General features: G+C 46.5%; 2 protein-coding genes across 2 annotated transcripts; both read right to left on the bottom strand.

The window, feature by feature from the left end:
- Positions 1-5,941: 5,941 nt before the first annotated feature.
- On the bottom strand, positions 5,942-24,710 carry LOC130390962 (uncharacterized). Its single transcript, XM_056601143.1, has 5 exons — positions 23,313-24,710; positions 23,092-23,219; positions 6,261-6,678; positions 6,019-6,117; positions 5,942-5,959 (listed from the first exon to the last, which is right to left on the bottom strand). Exons 1-5 carry the CDS (start codon positions 24,348-24,350, stop codon positions 5,942-5,944), a joined length of 1,701 nt encoding a protein of 566 aa, XP_056457118.1. The 5' UTR covers positions 24,351-24,710.
- Positions 13,429-17,438, bottom strand: LOC130390363 (E3 SUMO-protein ligase ZBED1-like). The gene is made up of 2 exons (XM_056600260.1): positions 16,005-17,438; positions 13,429-15,562 (listed from the first exon to the last, which is right to left on the bottom strand). The coding sequence occupies exons 1-2, from the start codon at positions 16,379-16,381 to the stop codon at positions 13,906-13,908; spliced, it is 2,034 nt and encodes a 677-aa protein (XP_056456235.1). The 5' UTR covers positions 16,382-17,438; the 3' UTR covers positions 13,429-13,905.
- Positions 24,711-24,840: the final 130 nt, after the last annotated feature.

Below are 24,840 nucleotides of genomic sequence, written 5' to 3'. Positions count from 1 at the left end.
AAGGATTACCGGCCAGATCCCATTCACCATTTTATTATGATGTGCATGTATATTTACCTGAATGTCAATTGTGGCACCCATTGCACTCCTGACCATCCCTGGAAGAAGGGATCCCCTACTATGCGTTTCTTCTCAAGATTTCTTCCTTGCTGATTTCAAGGGAGTTTTTTTCTTGCCCGTGTGGGGGCTTGGGTAAAGGGGGGTGTCATGAATATTTGGCCTGTTAAGCCCTTTGAGACTGTAATGGTGATTAAGGGCTATACAAATAAAATTGAATTGAATTGAAATTGAATTTAATTGAACCAAGTGGCCTACGCCTTCAGTATGGCCGAAAGCATGCAACCGTTGCAGAAACTCCCACTGCATGGGGTACGCTTCTAGTGATCTCCGGAATTGGAGAAAGTTTTCTCCGAATCAAAGGAGGAGATTGTCCAGGAGATCGAGCGCGGCGTCCGCATCTTGGACAAGTCCAAGCCAACATGCCTCGCCACGGACTGGTCAAAAGAGGGCGTCGGCTTCTGGCTGTTCCAGAAGCACTGTCAGTGCACGCTGGTCAGGCCCTTCTGCTGCGCTGATGGATGGAAGGTGACCCTGGTTGGCAGCAGGTTCACACACGCGGCCGAGTCCAGACACGCGCCTGTAGAGGGCAAGGCGCTCGCAGTCGCTGACGCCTTGGACAAAGCGCGCTACTTCGTGTTGGGCTGCAGGGACCTGATTGTGGCAGTCGACCACAAGCCATTACTCAAACTCCTTGGCGACAGAGCACTCGACGACATACCCAACCCCCGTCTCAGGAATCTCAAGGAGAAGACCCTGCCCTATCGTTTCCGCATCATACATGTCCCCGGAATGAAGAACAGGGCTGCAGATGCAGGCCGGTCGGCACACAGTGTCCATCGCCCATGGATCTTCCAGACGACAATGCCGCCATGGTGGCCCACCTCTCACCCAGCGCACACGCTGATGTGCTGTCTCTCATACGGTGGGCAGGGCCGGTGGCCGATGATGTTGAGGAGGGCGACCTGTAGGGATGGGAATCGAGAACCGGTTCTTGTTCAGAACCGGTGCCGAGTCAACCGATTCCTTGGAATCATTAGCAAGCCTGCTTAACGATTCCGCTTACCGGCTCCGGTCGCGGCAAATGCGTCATGACGTCACACACACGCTGCTTTGTTTTGGTGCAGAACGCAGCAAACATGGCGCCGCCGAGGAAGAAGCGCTCTAAAGCTTGGTTTTATTTCACGCGAATAGACAATATTGCCACTTGTAACAATTGTAACGTTTCCATTTCATCAAAGGGGGGAACTACCTCCAATATGCTGAAACATTTGGCTACACAGCATGCAATTCATTTGCAGGAATGTCGCGTGTTTGATACACTACTACTAACTAGCGACGCAAATGAATCAAGCAGCACAATAATTGTTAATTTGCCAAAGTTGTTAGTTGTGTTCTTATCTTTACAGACTTCTGAAGACGAGACTTATTTATTTTGTTTAGGTCAGTTGAATAGTTGACTAGTTGAATGCAAATGAGCACTGTTAGTATTCCAAAAGGGCAAAGCTCCTACTTGACTGTTTTCAGTCTGTGTTTTTAGTTTTATGGCCCATAATGATGGCATTTGGGCTTAAAAAGCCAAAGATATATTTTTTTGTCTAGACCAATTGGTGTGAAAATGTAAAATTTCCTAATACTAGACGCACTTCTGATCAGATATTAAAGAGATTTAATACAAACAAACACATTTGTTCTTATTTTCTCACCCAATGAGAATCGATAAGAGAATCGATAAGGAATCGGACCGATAAGCAGAATCGGAATCGGAAATTGTGAAATTCTTATAAATTCCCATCCCTAGCGACCTGGCCTGGTGCGCGTCAGGGAGGCCATGAGCTGACTCGGGGAAGCAGACCGCTTCCCCGAGTCAAGGGCTGGGATGCCGGTGGCGATTCTAGGCTTCCATCAGTACCGCGAGGACATCACATCAGCTGATGGGGTGGTCCTGTACAAGGATAGGGTAGTCATACCACCCTCACTCGGTGGCGAAGTGCTGAGCGCCATGCACGCTGCCCACCAAGGCGTCTCCATGATGACCGCCCGCGCGGAATCGTCTGTGTTCTGGCAGGGCATGCCGGCTGACATCTGCGCCACTCGGAATAACTGTGAACACTGCCACCGGATGGCACCCTCTCAGCCCGCGGTGCCGCCGACCCCGCCTGTCATGGCCATCTACCCCTTCCAGGCTGTGAGTTCGGACTTTTTCATGCACAGGGGTATACACTATCTAGTGATAGTTGACCGCTACTCGAATTGGCCAATCATCTCAAGGTCGACGGGTGGCGCCGCAGACCTCATATGCCACCTACGCCGTGCCTTTGCCACGTACGGGACTCCGGAAGAGCTTGCATCGGACGGGGGGCCAGAGTTCACCTCCGCTGAGACGGGGTCATCCCTATGTTCCCCAGGTTCTATGTTCCCCGGGTCCTATGTTCCCCGCTCGGTGAACATAGGACCCTTTTTTTAGAAAAAGGTCCTATGTTCCCCGTTTTTCCCAAAAAGGGTCCTATGTTCCCCTGTAGCCAAACATACCGGGGAGCATAGGACCCTTTTTGGGAAAAGCGGGGAACATAGGACCCTTTTCTGGGAAAAGGGTCCTATGTTCCCCGCAATCTATCAATCTTTAAAAATATTTAAACTTTGACGCGACATTCGCGTGATGACAGCCAATCTGCGTTCAACAGCGTGGCCACTGAGTGACATGTGTAACGTAACAGCCAATCAGCGTTCAACCGGCCAACTCAGTGCAGTGCAGTCCGGGGTGAACTGCAGCATGGAGGAGAAAGTGATTGTTGCCGTTTGCGACTCCCGGAGCTCTTTATATAATAGTATATAATATAATATAATTGTATAATAATATCACGGCCAAAAGCTCTGTGCGCCTCCGGATGGCCGTAGCGCGGGGAGCTCTCGTAGGGATTGGGCTTCTCGGGGTTTGTTTACCAGCGTATGAATAGACTACGTCATGTTCTCCGACGTCTCTCCCTCTTCCACAAAAGGTAAAGACATGCAATGGTAGTTATCTCGGCCGGAATTTGGCAGTAATGGTGGAAAAGGTAACAGACCGGGGAACATAGAACCCTTTTTTTAAAAAAGGGTCCTATGTTCCCCGGTCACATACATATCGGGGAACATAGGACCCTTTTTGGGAAGAGCGGGGAACAAAGGACCCTTTTTTTTTAAAAAAGGGTCCTATGTTCCCCGGTCACATACATATCGGGGAACATAGGACCCTTTTTGGGAAGAGCGGGGAACATAGGACCCTTTTTTTTTAAAAAAGGGTCCTATGTTCCCCAGTCTCATACAAAGAGGGGAACATAGGACCCGGGGAACATAGGACCCGGGGAACATAGACACGCTCCCGCCGAGACCAGGTCTTTCCTTTGCAGATGGGGCGTACACCACCGCCTCTCATCGGTGGCCTTCCCCCACAGCAACTGCCGCGCAGAGATCGGGGTGAAGACAATGAAGCGGCTCATCACTGACAATACAGGCCCGAAGGGCGAACTCGACACCGACGCTTTGCAGAGGGCGATACTCCAATACCGTAATACACCGGACCCTGACACAAAGCTATCCCCGGTGATGTGTGTCTTCGGCCGGCCCATCCGCGACTTCATCCCGATTCCCCCCGGGAGGTACAGGCCGCACGTAACATGGCGTGAGACGCTGACGGCAAGGGAGGAGGCCCTCCGCAAACGCCACATCCACCCAGCTGGCACTTGGGCGGAGCACGCCAAATGCCTACCACCTCTCCAGGTGGGGGACTTTGTCCGTACAGAACAAGATGGGACCTCACCCTAACAAGTGGGACAGGACAGGCAGTGTCGTTGAGGTGCGCCAGCACGATCAGTACGTGGTCAAGATTGACGGTCGGGCAGGGTCTCAACTCGGAACCGCAGATTCCTGTGCAAGTTCTACCCGGTCCACAGCGACCGGCCCCCACCTCGATCGATCTATGACGATCTGGCGTCTCGTATCGCTGTACCAGCACTTAGTGCAACGCCGCAGCTGCCTGGTCTTGTGAGCGGCCCAGTAAGGCCCGTGACGGAGTCAGGGCCCACTCCACCACCGGCACTGCCACCTGCAGGCTCTCCCCGGCGCGGGATGCAGCCCATCTCTATCGTGCCAGTTGTGCTGGCCCAGGGCGTCCTTCGTACGCCGCCGCCAGCCTCTGTGGCCCCTATGGCCCCTCTCCCACCGCCGTCCGACGTGTCGCCGGCGACAGGCTTGCGCCGGTCCACCAGGACGGCCGGTGTGCCTGCCTGGGACATGGACTTTGCTGTGGGGTAGTCTGTGTGTTCATGTCGGACTTTCCGCTCGTTTTTATGGCGCATATTGCGTACAACCGTTCGTTTGATGCTGTTTTTTTTTTATCAGCCTTTGTGTTAGAGTGTTAAAGGCTCAGGGGGAGATAGGGAATATTGTACTACAGTCCTCTATGTTGTTGCAGTACGGTCCTCCATGTTGTTGCACATAGCGGAACAGGAAGTTTATGACTATTTGTATGTAAACCTACCAGCACTTTTAGCTGCTCATGACATGTTTGATTATTGTCATATCACTGCTATCGTTCATTAAAGCAAGTGAACAAATGGAAAGTTGTTCTTATTTTATTCATTTGCATTATTATTGCATTATTATGTGTGCATTATTCCTTTGCACAATGTATTATTCCTTTGCACAACGTATGTATTTTTGATATTTGAAAACGATATCGTCCCATTCAGAGCAAGGTAGATTAGTATGCTAGGATGTATGCAGGCATGTATCGCAACAATTTTACAATAATCTCATACGTTTCAATAACTCACACACCAGACCAACCAACCACACGTGACACCTCCGCCCAGGCCAGAGCCTTTTTGTTGTGATCTCTGAAATGAAAAAGGCTCGGATCGTACAACACCGGGAGCCCAGTTACAGCCGCGATTAATTTTTCAGTCGACATTTTGTACAGTCAGTAGGAACCAAAAAAGTAGGTAGGAACCAAAGTGTTCAAAGTGTTCCCTGGGATCCACGCAAGCAAAGAGCGTCTACATTCCGATTGGCTGTCAGTGTTTTGCCGCTGAAATGTGTCATAGTAATTTGCATAAAGTTAAGCCGTCTTCATCTTTCTTTGATCGCTCTGGACGCTCACCTTTTGCCGCTGGTAGCGTTTGACGCTTGTGTCGCTTTGGTCGCTCTTGCCCATAGAAAGTGAATGACTTCCGGTGATTTGGCAGCTCAATTTTCTTTTGGTGTGAACGCACAGTGCTTTTCTGAAGTTAATATCAATTTTGTCTTTATTCACCTTGATGGATGACCATCTTGATGGTAAAAGCATAAACATTAAATGCATGAACCCGGTTCCCCAGTTGGATTTGGGAGAGTAGGAACTTTAATCACAGGATGATAATAAACTTAATAAAATAGCATTACTGCAGTGTCAAAGGCTTTCGCCTTTAGTTTCGGAATCTGTCCATTGTCACATATTTAAATTATATTTAAATATGTGACATATTAATAATGATGATCATGTCTATAATGAACCCTGCAGCTGCATGACATTCCTTCTTTCAGCCGCAAGGGGCGCCAGATGACGCAGTTTGGCCATAATCTCACCTTTTTGGCTGCTGTCTCCATGGATACGGTGCTCTCTGTCCCCTTACACTGGGTGTGCTTCAGGACGCCCTTCGGGACAAACTCCTGGGGAGCCGGGAGGGACGGGGTTTGACGGGCCTTGAATGGGTATAAGTAGAGCAGGCCGGTGCCCTCCTCTGTCGTCACGGCAACCGGGCCGCTGGCCGAGGCCGACGATGATGGGGCTTCATCTACAGCAAACACAAAAACATTTTATGCTGGGTTTAGTATTTTACATTTGATTTGCTAGACAGTTGGTTCTTCACTGGGCTCTGCTCCCCTACCTCCAGAGGCCCCTCTCCCCCCTGAGGCCCCTCTCCCCCCTCCCCCTCCTCCCGCTGTCCCTCCGCTTCCTGTTCGCTCCAGGGACCGCCGGTGGACCCGCTTCCTGCTCCGGATCTGGCTCAACAGGATCGTGTTGTTCACAAGTCCTGCGTTCTGAAAGAGGAAGCATCAGGAACAATTAGGCTTCTTGAGGTACGATGCAGAGAAACCAAAAAGTTCCCCTTCTAAGTTTGGGTTATTTTAATTGTCACACAATAGCGACTCTGATCATGAGTCAACATCGGGTCATTCCTTACGTTGATAAAGTGTGAGTGAACCTGAGGTCCGCCTCCTGGCGTGGGTCCGGGCTCTTCAGAGGGCTCTGATTGACCGTGTTGTTCCATTGGTTCTGCTCTGGCCTCGTGCTCCATCACCACTCCAGATCCGTCCGGTTCCGAGGTGTCCATGGTGACGGGCACCGGAAGGTACGCAGGAGACGTTGCCATGACAGCTATAACTGGGTTCCCTAGTAGGTCGATGCCTACGGATGATTGGTTGTTTTCTTGGAGTCCGGTCACGGCAGCATTTTGTGATTGGCCAGTGTGCTGTTGTGCTGGTCTCTGATAGGTGGAGCCCTCTGACAGGGCGGGGCTCAGGAAGGTGGCCCAGTATTGACCGGTTTGAATCTCCTCCAGGAGGCTGAAGGAACCCAGCCCGATGTTAAAGTCATTCGATCTGCCAAAAAAGCATTTGACAGTTTATTATCATAAGCTGATGATTGCCTCTTTATTCATGCAGTAATGCCTCATTAGCAATAGTGACGAGACAACTTCCAAAGCACATGAACAGCTCATCATAGGTGTGTTCAACGGCAACACCTCAATTCATTGAAGGATGGGACGCTTTTATGGAGGAAGTAAAGCGTCTCAAAATAAATTACCTTAAGTCCCCAAATAATCAAGCAACTGCTCTGTGAGTGTAGAAGCCCCTGGGACACATGGAAACTGTAGCTCAACTCTGGATCACTGTTATGTGTCAATATTTATTTGTCTATCCCGTTGTACGTGTCTGCCATGTCTCTTTAAGTTGCAGCCTCCTGAGTGGTGATTGCGGACACCTGCATGAAGCTGTGGGTGCAGCCTATATAAGTGGATCCTCCCTCCGGCTCTCTCTCTCAACTTCCTGACAGGATCCCAGCCTTTGTTTGTGTTGTACTTCTTCTTGGTTGTAAATAAACACCTTTTTGCATCATACTTAGTATGGTGTGATGTGATGTGTTGTGGCCTTGAGCCGGTCGTAACATAATGGGGGCTCGTCCAAAGTTTAGAGTAAGTGAGTTTGACCCACGTTTTTCATTTTGTTTGTTTGTAAGGAGGTCCATGCTTCTGTTGCCCCATGAGGTAGTTTTTATTTTTTTTCTCTGAGCTTGCCTGGTTAAGTTAGTCGACGGGTGTTGGAGAGACCATCACCTTTATTGTTTATTGTTTTTCAGCGGTAACCCTGGGGTGGCCCTTGGCGTGCCCAGGAAAGCCGACGAAGACTAGTTGAGCCCTAGTTAGTTAGATTAACAGTCTTAGATAGATAGGGAACCAGGTACGCTCTAGAGCAGGGGTGTCAAACTCATTTTAGCCTAGGGGCCACATGGAGGAAAATCTATTCCCAAGTGGGCCGGACCGGTAAAAATATGGCATAATTTTGTAAAATTAAACATGCTGTGAGCACACCAAACACAGGTTTCCCATTTACTTCCGTGAATAAAAAGTACGATGACCATTTTTCTTGTAAAACTCTGCACTGTGTCCACTTTTCGTCTTTTTGACAGAGACATTTTGGGGCAATGAGAGTGCCAAAGCGCATAATGTTGGAAGTATAAAGGTACGGCCACACCAACCGCGTTGCTCGCGGTAGGGGCGTTGAAAATCGGCATTTTTGCATAGGGAACCATTGGTCTAGGCACGGTACACGCGTTGAAGCGTTGCGTTGGGGGCTTTAGGCGCGGAAGTTGCACGTAATTACGCACGTAAACGCAGCCTGGCGGACTATTTCTCTGCTGATCAACACTACGAATGCTGGAAACACACCAGACACACCATGTGAAGTTATTTAACCCGATTAGTGTTATTTATATCAGAGATTATTTAATCTAACCCGATCTAAACTCTATCATGCACCCAAACGCGGCGTTTGGGTTTCCTACCTCGGACTCCAGCGCAGCCACGGCCGACATCTTTCTTTATTCTGGGTGGAAATAGTTATAGTTACGCCATTAAATGCGTTTATGGAAACATTTTTAGCGAGAAATGTGCATTTTAATTTCATAATTTTTGCTCAGTGAATGTGAAGGATGTTTGGTTTGATAGTTATGACGAAGAGGGAACGCTCCGTTCACTTGCATGGACATGGACTCATCTAGCTGCGGTGGCGCGGTGACGCGGTGGAAGCGTTGAACCACCACACACCGATCAAGCGTCAGGTTAGGCGCGGTACTCGCGGTATCCACTGCGAGCAACGCGGTTGGTGTGGCCGTAGCATAAGGCAGAGCGACAAGGTAGCTCCGGGCTAGCTGCACTACCTGTTTATACTTGCTCCCTGCTCAGCCCCGGTATAAAGTTTGCTTGCTTAACATAATTGCTATTGCGATTTCTAGTGGACACATTAAGAACAGCAGTTTCTTTCATTGAAAAATAGCAGATCATTTTACGTTACATTCCAAAGCGACTTCCAGTTACACACAATTGTCCAGTAGTTCAATGTACAACAAATTAGTCAGTGCCAGTCAATGCAATTCATGTAATGCTAGGAAGGATTTTTATAATTTTATTTTATTTATTTATTTTTTTTTACAATACTGTACTTCACAAAATCATCTCGCGGGCCGGATTAAACCCGTTCGCGGGCCTGATCCGGCCCGCGGGCCGTACGTTTGACACCCCTGCTCTAGAGCATGGTTTCTCAACGGGGGCGGGGGGCGTTCGCACAACCTAGGGGGCGCTGTGAACGTGATTCCATTTTTTGGGGGGGGGATTTTAAACTCTTTTTTCTTTTCTTTTTTGGGTGAAAAAATTGACTACCTGAAATAAATAGCCTATTTTCATTTATTGGTTTCTAACCCCTCTACCGTCTCAGCTACTTTTTACTGTCTATGCACAGTGGAACAGTGATAATACAGCGCGGTTCAGTCCTGCACACGCCCGGACTCCAGTTACATCAGCTATCGTCATGATCTCTATAGTAACGCTGATGAACATAACCCAAGTTTGCGGGTTAACAGTTCAATAACCAACACAACACAATCAAACATGGCCGATAGCAAGAAAAAAATATCAAATTTTGTTTCATAGTCCGTTTTCCTCCTTCCTCTTGTTAAGTTCCAGCTGCTCTGAGCGTAGTCTCCACGAAAAGACCGTTGCATTTCAAATACAAAATATATAGGCCTTATCAAGCCTCTGCGTGCGATCTGTTTTCGTGGAGTCCGCGTTGCCCGTAGTTCCCGGGCCATTCATTCATTCGTTCACGGGGCATGGCGGGAGTCGCGGGAGACGCGGGAGTGGTTGCGGTGCCCAAGGTCCCGCGACCAGGAGTTCAGGGTAAGGTCAGTGGGGCGTTTGCTCAAAAAAGGTTGAGAACCACTGCTCTAGAGTAGCTTAGTTAAGAATACCAACCTCTATTGATAGCATGTGGTGGCACGTGCTGGCCTTTGTTTTCCACACGCAACCTTGTTGGGTGAGTGAGTAGCGCATATGCATATGTGGGTTTTGTTAGTTTGGTCACATGGTTTTTGTGATGCACTCTTCTCAGTGGAGAAGAGTAGTAGACTCTAGTGTTTGAGTGGTGTAAGCTCATGGCAGTAGAGTGGTAGTAGTTAACTATTTCTATACTGTGTGGCAAGAAATAGTAGTGGCATTTCATTATGGAGTTTGACCTAGAAAAGTTTAGGGAAGCTCCTACAGCAGAACAGCTTTTTCATTGCAGCAAGGCACAGCTCATGTCCGTTGTAGAACACTGCTGCATTGAAACTGCATCAATTTCCCTTAAGAAAGATGAGCTGAGAGCCAGAGTAGTTACTGCTCTTAGTCAGCAGGGAGTGCTCTTGAGTGAGTCTGAGGTTTTTGACTTAAGTGATCCTGTTAAGGTGGCTGGTAGTAAGTCAGAGGCTGTAAAGTTGCAAACTCAGGATGTTCAATCCGTTCATTTGCAAGAGTTGGAGTTGCAACTCAAGATAAAGCAGTTAGAAATTGAGGCAAAAGATAAAGAAGAGGGGAGGAAGTTCGAAATGGCGAGGTTGCAGCTGGTACATGAGGAAAGAATGAAAGAATTGGAGATGAGGTCACTTGAGATGCAGTCTCAGAGTGCTAGTTCTAGTACATCTTCTGCTTCTCCTCGGTTTGATGTTGGGAAGAACATTAGTTCCTCATTTCTTGGAAAAGAGGTGGAAAGATACTTTTCCCATTTTGAGCGTGTAGCCACCACGTTTGAATGGCCTAAAGATGTATGGACATTGTTGCTGCAGTGTGTCTTAAAAGGTAAAGCACAGGAGGTCTACTCTTCATTAACACTTAACCAATGCGCTGACTACGAAATTGTTAAAGCAGCCATCTTGCGGGCCTATGAGCTGGTCCCAGAGGCCTATAGGCAGCGATTTAGAGGTAGTCGTAGGGTTGACAAGCAGACCTTTGTAGAATTTGCCAGGGAGAAGGAAATTCTGTTTAATAGGTGGTGTGCATCTCAAAAAGCTGAAACTAAAGAGCACCTTCGTGAGTTGGTACTTTTCGAAGAATTCAAAAACTGTGTTCCTGAAGCAGTTGCCACCTATCTTAGTGAGCAGCGTGTAGCCAGAATTGGGGATGCCGCTGTACTTGCTGATGAATATGTCCTCGCTCACAAAGCCGTCTTTAATGATAAACCTTGTGAAGCTAGGAACCATGCGTCTCCTCGTCCTCTTCGCTTTACAGCTGGCAGTGACGGTCCTGGTTCCTCAGGTTTTTCTACCAAACCTGCTAGTTCTGGCTCTGGAAATTCTGAGAGAGTTTGTTTCTTTTGTAAAAAGCCTGGTCATGTAATAGCTGACTGTTATGCTCTTAGTAGGAAACAGAAAGCTAAGCCAGTGGCATTGCTAGCTTCTGTATCCTGTCTGCCTGGTGCCAAAGATGGTCTCAGTCAGCTTACTGAAAATAGGCCTGGGTTGGGGAAAGGTATGAGTGAACCCAGTGAAGACAGCATTGAGCCGGATCTTTTTGCACCTTTCCGGATGGAGGGGTTAGTGGCCACCTCGGAGTCAGAGACATTGGTCCCGATTCGTATCCTAAGAGATACAGCAGCCGCTCAGTCTTTGTTGGTGGAGGGAGTACTGCCCCTCTCTGAAGAAACCTCTACCGGTGAAAATGCTTTAGTGCGGGGGTGTGGACTGGCTTGGTTTGAAGCCCCATTGCATGATGTTTATTTACAGTCTGGCTTGGTTACAGGCCTTGTGACGGTGGCAATTCGCCCTGAACTTCCTTTAGAAGGTGTGGACATGATTCTGGGTAATGATTTGGCTGGTGGGGAGGTGTTCCCTATGCCCATTGTTGTTAGCAACCCAGTTGGCTCTAGGGGTGTTAACCAAGGTGATCAGTTATCTCAGATACCAAAAGTGTTTCCTGCTTGTGTTGTAACTCGCGCTCAGTCAAGGAAGGTTGAGGATGTGGTAGACCTTTCAGATACGTTTATTGTTCCTTGTGAAGAAACTGTCGAGACTGTGTCTGCTTGTCCCTCTGCCACTTCTGAGTGAACTGTAGCTAAGCAGTCCACTGATTCCATTGTAGGTGAGAATACTGAGGTTACATTGTTCCATCCTGTCACCTTGGCTGATGAGTCTGAGACTCAGTTAAAGGTTGGCAGGGAGCAGCTGATAGAGGCTCAGAAGGCCGATCCTTCCTTGGCTAAGAGTGTAGCAGCGGCATTGCCTAAAGATGAGATTGGTGCCTCTCAAGTGGTTTACTACTGGGAAGATGGTATTCTCATGCGTAAGTGGGCTCCTTCAGCTGATGACAGTGGGTGTAATACTGCATATCAGATTGTTGTCCCTGCTGGTTACCGTGCACAGATATTGAGCTTAGCTCATGATAATGTTTGGTCTGGTCATCTAGGGATAGCTAAAACTTACTATCGTATGTTGAAACATTTCTTCTGGCCTGGTTTAAAAAGAGATGCTTCAAGACACTGCCACTCATTTGATTTTGATTCATTTTGATTTTGATTCAACTTTATTGTCACTGGCAGAGTATAGATACAAAACTAATGAGTTGACATCCAACCAGAATTGCAAAAGAAGCATTTAAATACCAAAAAGTTAGCCGTTTAAAAAGTGCAGTGCTAGACAGTGCAGTTCAGTGCAGTTATACAGTGCAGTTATACAGTGCAAGGCAGTAAAATGTAAACAGGTTGAACATTGCATAAAGTGAGATGCAACAGCTATGCAGGTAACCATTTAAAAGTCCAGGGCTATACGGGGGGTGGGGGTTTGTTCAGCAGTGTTACACCCTCTGGAAATAAACTATTCTTGTGCCTGCTGGTGCGGGAGCGCAGGCTCCTGTATCGCTTGCCAGATGTGAGAAGGGTGAAAAGTCCATGGTTTGGGTGGGTGTTATCCTTGACAATAGATTTGGCTTTGTTTAAGCAGCAGTCATAGTATATGTTGTGAATGGGGGGGAGTGGACAGCCAATAGTCCTCTGGGCAGAGTTGACTACTCTTTGTAGTGACTTGTGGTCGGCAGCATTGCAGTTGCCGTACCATACAGAGAGGCAATTTGTAAGTATGCTCTCAGTGGTACAGCGGTAGAAGTCTGATAGAATCCTAGGGCAAAGCTTTGCATTCTTGAGGGTCCATAGGAAGTGAAGGCGTTGATGCACCTTCTTCACCAGACTGGAGGAGTTGAGGGACCAAGAAAGATTTTCTGTGATGTGGACCCCAAGGAACTTGAAGCTAGACACACGCTCCACCTCAGCGCTGCTGATATGGAGGTGGTTGTGTGCCCTGCTCCTGGTTCTCCTGAAGTCCACAATGATCTCCTTGGTCTTCTTGGGGTTTGTTCAGCAGTGTTACAGCCTCTGGAAAGAAACTATTATTGTGCCTGCTGGTGCAGGAGCGCAGGCTCCTGTATCGCTTGCCAGATGTGAGAAGGGTGAAAAGTCCATGGTTTGGGTGGGTGTTATCCTTGACAATAGATTTGGCTTTGTTTAAGCAGCGGTCATAGTATATGTTGTGAATGGGGGGGAGTGGACAGCCAATAGTCCTCTGGGCAGAGTTGACTACTCTTTGTAGTGACTTGTGGTCGGCAGCGTTGCAGTTGCCGTACCATACAGAGAGGCAATTTGTAAGTATGCTCTCAGTGGTACAGCGGTAGAAGTCTGATGGAATCCTAGGGCAAAGCTTTGCTTTCTTGAGGGTCCATAGGAAGTGAAGGCGTTGATGCGCCTTCTTCACCAGACTGGAGGAGTTGAGGGACAAAGAAAGATTTTCTGTGATGTGGACCCCAAGGAACTTGAAGCTAGACACACGCTCCACCTAGGGCTGCCACTAACGAATATTTTTCTATCGATTAATCTATAGACTATTTTATAGATTAGTTGATTAATCTAAACGATTAATTTTCCTCCCAACCAAAAAAAAATTCACCATTTCAGCTCAGTTAATTCTTTTTATTTTAACATAATGCAGCACAAAACAAAATGTAAACAAAGGCTGACATATTAAAGTGCAAAACTGCAGGTTTAAACTAGGAACTCCCAACATGATAAAAATAAATAAAAAAAGAGGACTTGTTATAAGTCAGTATTGCAACTCCAAAATACATTTTCTTGCTATTAAACTCCTTTCTATTATTTCTATTAAACCCCTTATTAAAGTAAAAGTGCAACATGTTTAAAGTAAGTGTAAGTGTCCAGCTCAAAATGCAACTAAAATATTAATCAATATCATGTCAGTTAGACATGTGTATTGTAGTGTAAGAACGTCAACATGTCCACATGTTCTGGGCTCAGGCTAGCTCTTTTCTTGGAAGCTATGTTACCAGCTATGGAGAAAAGACGTTCTGAAGGGGTTGATGTTGCAGGTACACCCAAATATGACTTTGCCAGAACAGCCAGAGAGGGAAACCTTGCCTCATTTGTTTTCCACCACTGCAGAGGATCTGAACTTTTAGGCAGAGGCTGTTCCCCAAAATACTTGAGAATCTCTTCTCTCACAGAATGACTGATGACATCTGCCTCGTCCCCACTGTCATTCTGGCTGGATGTTTCCTCAGAGTCCGACCCAAGCAATGTGTCCAGCAAAGACACAGACCTCTTCTCTGTAACACCTGCTGATGTTTGGCCATCTATGGCATGCTGTGGTTGCTGACTCTCCATCACCCTCCTCTTTGCTTCTAGTGCAAGGGCTTGCACTTTCAACTGCAGTTGCAGGCTTTCATCTGGGGACAGGAACTTCAGTCTGCAAAACCTGGGATCCAAGGCAGCTGCGATTACAGTGGTGTTTGTACCAGCATCTTTGTAGGCCATCTCAACCTCCCATCTTGTTGAGATTTCGTTCGCTGCAACAGCCTGAAATGCCAGCACATGGGTGTTGTCAAAGGCTGCATTCTGTGTAGACTTCAGCAGTCCTTTAATGAGTGCAGGTAGAGAGGAGAGGGTCACATATGACCCCCCACTAAGGTAAACAGTTGCACACTCAAATGGCTTGAGAGCTTGTTCTAGCTCTTCCAGCAGGCTCCACTGTTCAGCTTTGAGGTCAAGGAAATGTTTTGCTCTGTGTGTAACCTCTGGGTCTGACAGAGTTGCTGTAACAGGCCACCTCTGCTCTAGCAGGCGGCTGATCATGTAGTACGAGCTGTTCCATCTTACACTAACGTCTTGAATCAGCTTGTGTTCAGGTTTGCCCATTTGTTTTTGTTTAGTTTTCAGCTTGGAACTGGCCATTTCACTCTTTTTGAAATGTTCCACCAAGCATCTTGCCGCTCCAATTGCTCTGTTAATTTGTGGATTCTTCAGTGCTTGATTCACCACTAGTTGCAATGTGTGGCCAGCACAGCGGATTGAAGATATCCCATGCCTCTCTTCCAACAACTCGAGGGCTGCTACAACATTAGCTGCATTGTCATGCACCACAGCTTTGATCCTGCTTGTAGGAATCCCAAACCTCTCAATTGCCGTCTCAATCCAGGATGCAATATTCACTGCAGTGTGTCGCTCTTCAAGAGGCATAGTAGTCAAACTATAGCTTATGAGTTCCCAGTCATTGTTGATATAATGGCACGTTATGCCCAAGTATGCCTCCGTGGCAATACTTGTCCATGCATCTGTTGTTAGACTGACCATGGAACTGGATGACGAGAGGGCAAGTTTGACTTTCAGGAATTCATCCTCATATCTCCTCTCCATCATGTTGGTGAAGCATGTTCTTTTAGGGAGACAGTAGCCTGGTTGGAAAGTGTTAACCATAGCACGGAAACCCTCATCTTCCACCATTGACAGGGGTCTCATGTCTTTGATAATCATGTTGAGAACACTGTCAGTAAGAGCAGCTGCAAATGTTGGTGAGCAATCCTTCTTTTGCAGGAATTCGTTCATGTTGCTTTGCCTTTTCCTGAGAGCAAGAGAGAAAGAGAGGAGAAAAACAAATGCATCATAATTATTTAACATGTAATAATGAAGACAGTAATATTTCCTATGTTCCTTTGACTTACACCTTTTAACTTTATTGATCACAATTATTCAAATGTTATTTATTGTATTAAAGGCATCCCCCTCACAAATGAACTTCAAATAATGTCAGAAATAAAATATTTCGATACGGTACATTCTCAACAAGCACGAACAAACACTGGCACCGTCAATCAACGTAGAATAAGCCCAGATCTAGCCTACACATTTTCTGTTATTTTAAACGTAAAAACGTATTCAATGGAAATTATAAGGTCGCAGGTAGACAACTTTATGGCTTAAATAATGCGTGTATTTAGCAGCTACAATGACAAAAGATATTTAAACTTACGGCAATTTAATAAACATGAATAGACAATACTTACGTTGGCTTTTCTGGCGGTCCATCGTCCACAACGGCGCCTGTATGCTTTCTTTTGAGGTGTTCGTGCATAGCGGTGGTGCTGCTATGATACGCCATCGACACTTTGCAGAGTGCACACACCACCCTTTTGTTAGGCGCTAGTTTAAAAAACTCCCATACTTTTGACGCCTTTGGTCTTGACGCCGTCTCTTTCCCCACCAAGTCGGACTCGACTGCTGCTGCCGCCATGACTTTTTTTAAAACTGAAGCATTGACTGAAGGCGACCAATGACTGGTGCCAAAAAAGACTGACGTCAGGCACGCAGCACGTAGTGATACGGAAGACGCACATTTGTTATACTGAACTGAAGCGTGAACTAAAGGGTGAAGTAAATTCATTTTAACTAAAGTGAAGTAAATTCATTTTATGAATTTACTGAAGGTAAATTCATAAAATTAAAAAAAAGATGCATCGACTTAAATTATTGATGCCGACGCATTTTTACCGTCGACTTCGTCTACCACATCGATTAATCGCGGCAGCCCTAGCTCCACCTCAGCGCTGCTGATATGGAGGGGGTTGTGTGCCCTGCTCCTGGTTCTCCTGAAGTCCACAATGATCTCCTTGGTCTTCTTGGTGTTGAGTTCCAGGTTATTGTTTTTACACCACGTAGTTAGATGTTGAACCTCATCCCTATATGCTGTTTCATCCTCATCTCTGATCAGGCCCACCACAGTGGTGTCATCTGCAAACTTGATTATGGCGTTGGAGCCATAAACAGGGGCGCAGTCGTGGGTGAAGAGAGAGTAGAGCAGAGGGCTCAACACACAACCCTGCGGCACGCCAGTGTTAAGGGTGATAGTGGAGGAGTAGAGACTCCCCAATTTAACAGCCTGGGGTCTGTTAGTAAGGAAGTCCATAATCCAGTTGCATAGTGAGTTGCTGATGCCAAGCTGGCTGAGCTTGGAGATCAGCTTGGAGGGGATCACAGTGTTGAATGCGGAACTAAAGTCAATAAACAGCATTCTAACATATGTTTTGGGGCTATCCAGGTGGGTGAGTGCTAGATGGAGCACTGTGGAGATAGCATCCTCTGTTGATTGGTTGCTACGGTAGGCAAATTGGTACGGGTCCAGTGAAGTGGTCAGGCAGGATTTCAGATGTGAGAGGACCAGCTCCTCAAAACATTTTGCAATGATGGGTGTCAGTGCAACAGGGCGGAAATCTTTAAGTTCCTTCGCTGTAGAGTGTTTGGGCACCGGAACAATGGTGGCAGATTTAAAACTGTGGGGGACTGTTGATTGAGCTAGTGACATGTTGAATATGTCAGTGAAGACACCGGCCAACTGCTCAGTGCAGGCTCGCAGCACACGTCCGGGGACTCCATCAGGGCCAGCAGCTTTCCAAGCATTCACCCTGGTCAGGATGTCGCAGACCTCTGAGGTGGAGAATTGGAGTGTGTCCTCGTCTGGTGAAACATCTGACTTGAAGGCTGCCTCCTTGTTCTCCCGATCAAAACGAGCGGGTGGTTCAGCTCATCTGGGAGGGAAGTGGAGGAGGGTGGGGGAGAGTTGCATGCAGGCGCGGCCTTCCCTACAGGCGGGTCAGGCGGCCGCCTAGAGCGCCATCTAGAGGGGGGGCGCAAAATATAAAATGCGCGAAAAAAAAAAAAAAAAAAATCACTTCTTGGTCACGTCTCCCCGTCAACAACAATCGCCCCCCCCCCCCCCCCCCCCCCCAGTCAACAATCTAACAATCTAAAACTGGTGAGACGCCAATTTGCGCGTTGCACACGCACTGCCATGACAGCTGTCAGATGTCATACATGTCAGTTGGTTGGGAAACCAAACCAAGTGATTCCACAGGCTCCACTTCATCCTATCCCTGTGATGGGGAGCCATTTGAGAGACTCATCATTGACTGTGTTGGCCCGCTTCCCAAGTCAAAATCTGGTCACCAGTCTCTCCTGACTTTAATGTGTGCTACAACTCGATACCCTGAGGCAATTCCACTACGTTCCCTCAAAGCCAAGGTGGTAGTGAAGGAATTGATGAAATTCTGTAACACTTTTGGGTTGCCAAAGGGTATTCAAACATACGATGGCTCATTGCATTCACTCAATAATAAAAATTTCACCAGGTTATCTCATAATTATGAGATAATTATCTCATAATTATGAGATAGTATCTCGTAATTCCGGGAGCAATAGTTTAGTGCTCCCGGAATAGTGGTCTGTTTCTCATAGTATCAGGCTTGTCCATGTTTCACTTGTTGATTTTTTCGCAACACAAGTTTTATAAAAATGTATGTTGATACAATTTATAAAAATGTATGGGTCCCTGAAAGTGAGGCGACATAGTTTAGTGCTCCCGGAATAGCGGTCTGTTTCTCATAGTATTAGTCTAGTATAAGTTGTACTTGTTGATTTTTAAAAAAATTCGTTTTTATAAAAAAAATATTTTATTTTATACATTTTTTTATAATATTTATATATTTATATATATTTATAATATATGATGTTTTATAGCTCTAAAATCAACACCATTCACCAACAACTGGCCTCATCTCGCACCCCCTCTGATGACCCACCCTGGATGATCACCTCTGGCCAACCTCTCATCAGCTCCCTCTCTGACTTCACCCTAGTAACAGAACAGACCGTCTCAGAACTCATCCGCAAAGCCAAAATCACCACCTGTCAGCTCGATCCTCTTCCCACCTCCCTTGTCAAAGCATGTCTTCCGTCAATCTCCCCCATGATCACCAACATAATTAACTCCTCCCTCACTACTGGTACTGTACCCCTCACTCTCAAGCTGGCTGCCATCACTCCCATCCTGAAAAAACCTGGTGCTGACCCATCTGACCTTAACCATTACCGGCCCATCTCCAATCTCCCTTTCATCTCCAAAACACTTGAAAGGGTGGTTGCCGCACAACTACAGTCCCACCTCGACATTAACAATCTCCACGAACCGTTCCAATCTGGCTTCCGTCCAAAACACAGCACTGAAACAGCCCTAGTCAAAATCACCAACAACCTCCTCCTTGCAGCCGACTCTGGATTACTCACCATTCTCATCCTCCTCGATCTCAGCGCAGCATTCGACACCATCTCCCACCCTCTGCTCCTGGACCGCCTAGCTGGTATTGGGATCACTGGTGCTGCACTCTCCTGGTTTACATCCTACCTCACCGGCCGTCAACAATTTGTTCAACTAAGCAACCACAAGTCTGGGTGTTCAGGTGTCTCACTGGGTGTCCCCCAGGGGTCAGTCTTGGGTCCACTCCTCTTCACCACTTACCTCCTCCCGCTTGGCACACTCCTCCGTCACCATGGGGTCCATTTTCACTGCTACGCTGACGACACACAGGTCTACATCTCCACCAAACCCACCGCTGCCATCCCCCCCACCTCCCTCATCACGTGCCTGGAAGAGATCCGGAGCTGGTTGAGCAGGAACTTCCTGAAACTCAATGGAAACAAGACCGAGGCCCTGCTCATCGGATCCAAATCCACCCTCACTAAATCACAACACACCCCAGCTCCACTCATAATTATCGATGGATTCCCAGTACCCTTCTCCTCCAAAGTCAAGAGCCTCGGCGTCATCCTGGACAACACCCTCTCATTCGCACCCCATATTCACAACATCACCCGGACTGCATTCTTCCACCTCCGCAACATCGCCAGACTCCGCCCATCACTGACCCAATCCAGCACTGAAATCCTAGTTCACTCATTTGTCACATCACGCATAGACTACTGCAACGCCCTCCTCACCGGACTCCCCACCAAACTCATCAACAGACTGCAGATCATTCAGAACTCAGCCGCCCGGATCATCACCCGCACCAAATCATCTGACCACATCACCCCTGTCCTCATTCAACTTCACTGGCTCCCAGTACACTACCGTATCCAATACAAAACCCTACTCCTCACCTACAAAGCTCTCCACAACCTAGCCCCCAGTTATCTCTGCGACCTCCTCCAAGAATACACTCCCTCCCGCTCCCTCCGCTCAACCTCTGCTGGACTACTATGTATCCCCACATCACGACTCACTACAATGGGTGCCCGGTCTTTCAGCTGTTCAGCACCCAGGCTCTGGAACTCCCTCCCCCCACACATAAAACAATCTGACACCATTACAACCTTCAAGTCACAACTCAAAACTCACCTGTTCAAACTCGCACACAACGTCTAACTGATCACTGTTTTGATTGTTTTTTTGTTTTGTTTTGTCTTGTTTTTGTTTTATTTATTTCTTATTGCTTATGTTTATTTATTTTTACACAATGTCTTGTTTTTTAAAAAATGTATGATGACTATATGCTCTGTAAGGTGACCTTGGGTGTCTTGAAAGGCGCCTCTAAATTAAATGTATTATTATTATTATTATAAAAATGAATGTTGATGCAATATTCCGATTTCAATGTTTTGAATTCGTTTTGAGGTTCCCATTTTACTTTGTCGTCACATTTTTTGTATTTTCCATTTTTAACATGTATAGTTTACTTTGAAAACCAATGTGTTTCAGTAACTGTGTTAAAAAAAAGAGGGGAAAATATGGTCATCTTTGAGCGAGAATTACCCAAAGGAAATTGAATAAACCTCAAATTGTTATTACAGAGTTCACATATATTTGATTATTCCTTCATCCCAACAGTTTTTTTTCCTTAAATCACTTTAGTGGTTCAGAACTTTATTATTTAGCTCACACTGCCATCTATTGGCTAAGACATGCAACAGCATAGTAACTAAGAAAATAAAAGTCACAGAATCCTGGACAGGACATAAGAAAATTCTTGGATAATATAATAATACTACATTTACAACAGTGTTGTCTATAACTTAGATAAAAGGTTAAGTTATATTTATTTATTCTTTAAGAGCTAGAGTCTAGCCAAAATGTGTTTAATCCTTTCCTCTGGGATGAAATACTCAATGGTATTATGAGTTTAACTGAGGTTAAACTGTTACAAAATGTCTGTGCTTTTCTGACAATAAACCAGCAGACTGTTCAAAAATATGCAATGTGTTGGATTGATAGATATACCCCCCACCAGAATAAATTTAGGATCTCCACCAGGTCACCCTATAATGCAGCAGAATGCAGGAAATTACATCTACGATACTCAAAGTCCCCCCCCCCCACACACACACACACACACACCTTTATACTTCATATACCCCTGTGGCTTCCTGGGGGCTGAACCCCCCCAAAAGTCAGAACCTAGAATCGCCCCTGCACAGGTTAATTCAGAAATGCTTTGCCCTCTTTGTTCGTGTGCTTTTAGAAATGATATGTTGAGAATTATATATATATATAAAATATATATATAACACTCACTCTGTTTGACCCGGTAGATGTCAAACAATATTGCTCATTCCATATTACTGCCAAATATAGCTTATACTTTTTAAACAACATTTTATCATTTTGTCAATAAGATTATGTCTTTATCAAACTTTGATCGATGACTTCAGTGGTTCCCAAACTTTTTCCAGTCATGTACCCCCTGTGACAATCGACATCCTACCAAGCCCCAGCATCACAGACCGCTCACTAAGCTGAACACGCACATACATTCATATATACATAACGTATAAATACGAGACAGAAAAAACGATATTCAGGAGCAATGTCAGCTAATTCTCCATAAAGCGATGAAGACCAATGTAGGACCATTTTGTTTTCCTTTGTGTGAAAACCTAAACATTGTTGTGATGGTTGTGATTTGTTTAGACACAGTAAAGTGGATTATTGTGCTCTCGTGTTAGGATTCATAGCCACACAAAGTTCAAAACAGTTGTTTGTCCCAACCAATATTGTTCAGGATTTTGCTTTAAATAATATTAATAAAGGCTTCAGTTCTCAACTAATCTAACGTAACTGACAAAAGGGAACAACTTTTCGCCAACCTTTAAACAAAATGTCATTGTTGTCATGGCAACGTGTATCAGCGACCAACAGTGAGCTGTGGTTCTCAGTGAGGTTCCTTCCCCTGTTCCTCCATCAGAGGAACAGGGGGGTCGGTACACCGGACTCACTCCTTTATGTCTGGTCCTGAAACCTCAGTCAGTTCCAAACATACGGGTCAATTCCCACCAGATCCATCCACTGATCCCACTTTAACAAACGCTGACTATGAGCAACATCAACTTTGAATTTATGAATAAATTCCCCCAATTAAATTGGATTATTATTGATTATGATAATTATTCGATGTTTCTACATTCTTGATGAATCAAAGGCCGAACCAACTGTTTTTTACCTTTGGAGTTTGGATAGTTTTCCCCTTTAGATTCTGAACCCTGTCCCATTCACATTTTGATATTTGTCCTTTACATTTAATGTAAATCCATGTAAATAGTTTGCTAATTATAATTGAAAGATGTGTATGACTATCCAATAGATTAACTGTTTATCAACAAAGGCAAGGTTTATATGTTTGTTACTTTTTGTACAACCTTTGCAAACAGGTCCACTTGTCCACTAAGAGAACAGGTCAGTAGAATATTAAAATGTGTGTAGTATCGATGACTGAGACGTCAGCAACCAAGTCTGGCCTAACAAGTGTGAGTGACAGGGGTGTGTGAGAGAGAGAGAGAGAGAGAGAGAGAGAGAGAGAGAGAGAGAGAGAGAGAGAGAGAGAGAGAGAGAGAGAGAGAGAGAGAGAGAGAGAGAGAGAGAGAGAGAGAGAGAGAGAGAGAGAGAGAGAGAGACAGAGAGAGAGAGAGAGAGACTCTAACTCATCAATGCTATAAAACATCTACGAAGTATCTCCCGTCACATTCCTCTGATGGTATTTGTACGTCATAGCTATGCTACGAGTGCTGACACAATCTGAGTCCTCTCAGAGCGTCACCCCTGCCTACCTACACATTAGTACAGGTTTGATTTTGAGTCATAGTGATGTTGTTTACCTCATATGAGTTAGTATTTGTAGATTAACTCATTGGGTGCATTTCCAGCTATGTAATATATATATATTATAGTACATTGTTTTATGGACCATGTATTTTCTGGATTAAGCCATAACTAAGGTGCGCGTGAGTTGTGTTTTGGTACAAATTGTAATAAGTTTGATCTGGCATTACCTCATGTCCACAGTGCTGTCCTCTACGTCTGTAGAGACTGGGTCAGTGGGTTGGCTCGTTGGTTCCACAGTGCTGCTTGGCGCACTGCTGATGACGTTTGTGTTGTGATACTCATTATGAGTCGAAATCTACTCAGAACAGAAACAAGGGAATCTCCCGTTACGCAATGCCTCCACACAACACAACCAAACTTAACACCTAGTCCCCTTAAATCCACTCACTTTGCCCTCTTCCTCCACCTTTACTTCTTCTCTGCCTGCTTCTTCTTTTCTTTTCTTCAGACTCCCACCCCTCTCCCTAAACTTCTCCTTGATCTTCTGTGTCCATCTTTTAGTTCTACTCCCAGATGCTCTGTCCCTCTGCAGTGGTGCCACAGGGCTGCCGGCCGTGTTGGGGCCAGTCCCCCCGGTGTGGCTCAGTGCCAGGGGCCCTGGTTTCCCTTTATGTGCCGCGGGGGGTTCTCCCCTTCCTGGGCTCTGACCTTTTAAGGGCCGTGCAGAGAGCCAAGGCGAGGAGCCCTGGTGTGTGGAGGGAGAAGTGTCCCGGGTCAGGCTCCCTATGGGTGACAGTAGGGCTCCAGACCCAGCTAACCCCCCTGGGTCACTGCTGTGGCTGTTCCTGTGGTACTGAGAGGCAGAAGTGGGATTCCCCGCGAGAGAACCGTCATCTCCTACTGCACCACTCATAGCATCATCAATAACACTTTCTTCAATTGCAGAAATGTCATTTCCTTCCTTTCCTCCATTTGTTCTTGCAGAGGAAGTGCCTTCAGCCTCCTTCTGGGTGTGGACAGGAAACAGACCGCCACTCACCGCAGAAGAGGAGACCGTTGGTCTCGAGCCACGACCTTCAACCAAACTATCAGCAGTGTTGTCCTTACAGGAAGTGGAGGAAAATGCCGTAGCCAAATTGAGGATAGTTGTTTCCTGTCTGTTATCCGATAGAGGTCCATGAACCAGACCTCGTTCTCCGTTGACCTTTGCACCGGTCCCAGAGGTATCCAGATTGCTGTCCAGCACTGGATTCCTAAACTCCTCCGTTGAGTCCCAGCTCCTCCCACCTCGCCCCATCCCAGGAGAGCCCACCAGGGCGATCCCCGACCCATTGTGAGCTGTTCTGCTGTAGGGACCAGGAGTCTGTTGGTGGGGGGCGGCTGGGCTCGCTGGGAAAGACCCTCCCTGGAGGTCAGCCTGGAGCTTCAGCCTCTGCAGCATGGCCTGAAGCAGGGCCTGCCTGTCTCCGCTGGAGGCACCAGACATCCAGGCACTGGCTCTACAACGGGCCTAGTGTGACTGAGAGGAGAACTCTTTAGAACCAAAAGAAAACTCCAAAGTGCATCCACAATAAGGTCCAATAAGGGCCAGTCAGGTTATTAATTTACTCTCTCTCTCTCAAACACACTCACTCTCACTGTGAAGTGATGGTGAAACTCTGAAACCATCCAGACAGAAGGAACAGACAACTACAACTCCTTGACTCAGTATGAGGCTGTGCTCTGTCTGCAAAGGTTGTTAGTCACTCCTCCTCAGCCATCCCAGATAGAGGTAAGGCAGCATTCCAGTGACAGATACCCTGAACAAGAAAGACCAGGGAGGCCGGGTGACACTGACAGGTCTCTCTCTCTCTCTCTCTCTCTCTCTCTCTCTCTCTCTCTCTCTCTCTCTCTCTCTCTCTCTCTCTCTCTCTCTCTCTCTCTCTCTCAAAACTTTTCTTACTGGTGAATGCAAACGATGTAGACAGCTGCTCTTG

The sequence above is a fragment of the Gadus chalcogrammus genome, chromosome 10 (genome assembly GCF_026213295.1).
Source record: "Gadus chalcogrammus isolate NIFS_2021 chromosome 10, NIFS_Gcha_1.0, whole genome shotgun sequence".
Taxonomy (NCBI): Eukaryota; Metazoa; Chordata; class Actinopteri; order Gadiformes; family Gadidae; genus Gadus; species Gadus chalcogrammus.
Note: the sequence above shows the minus strand (reverse complement) of the source record. Positions and strands in the feature narration are given on the sequence as shown.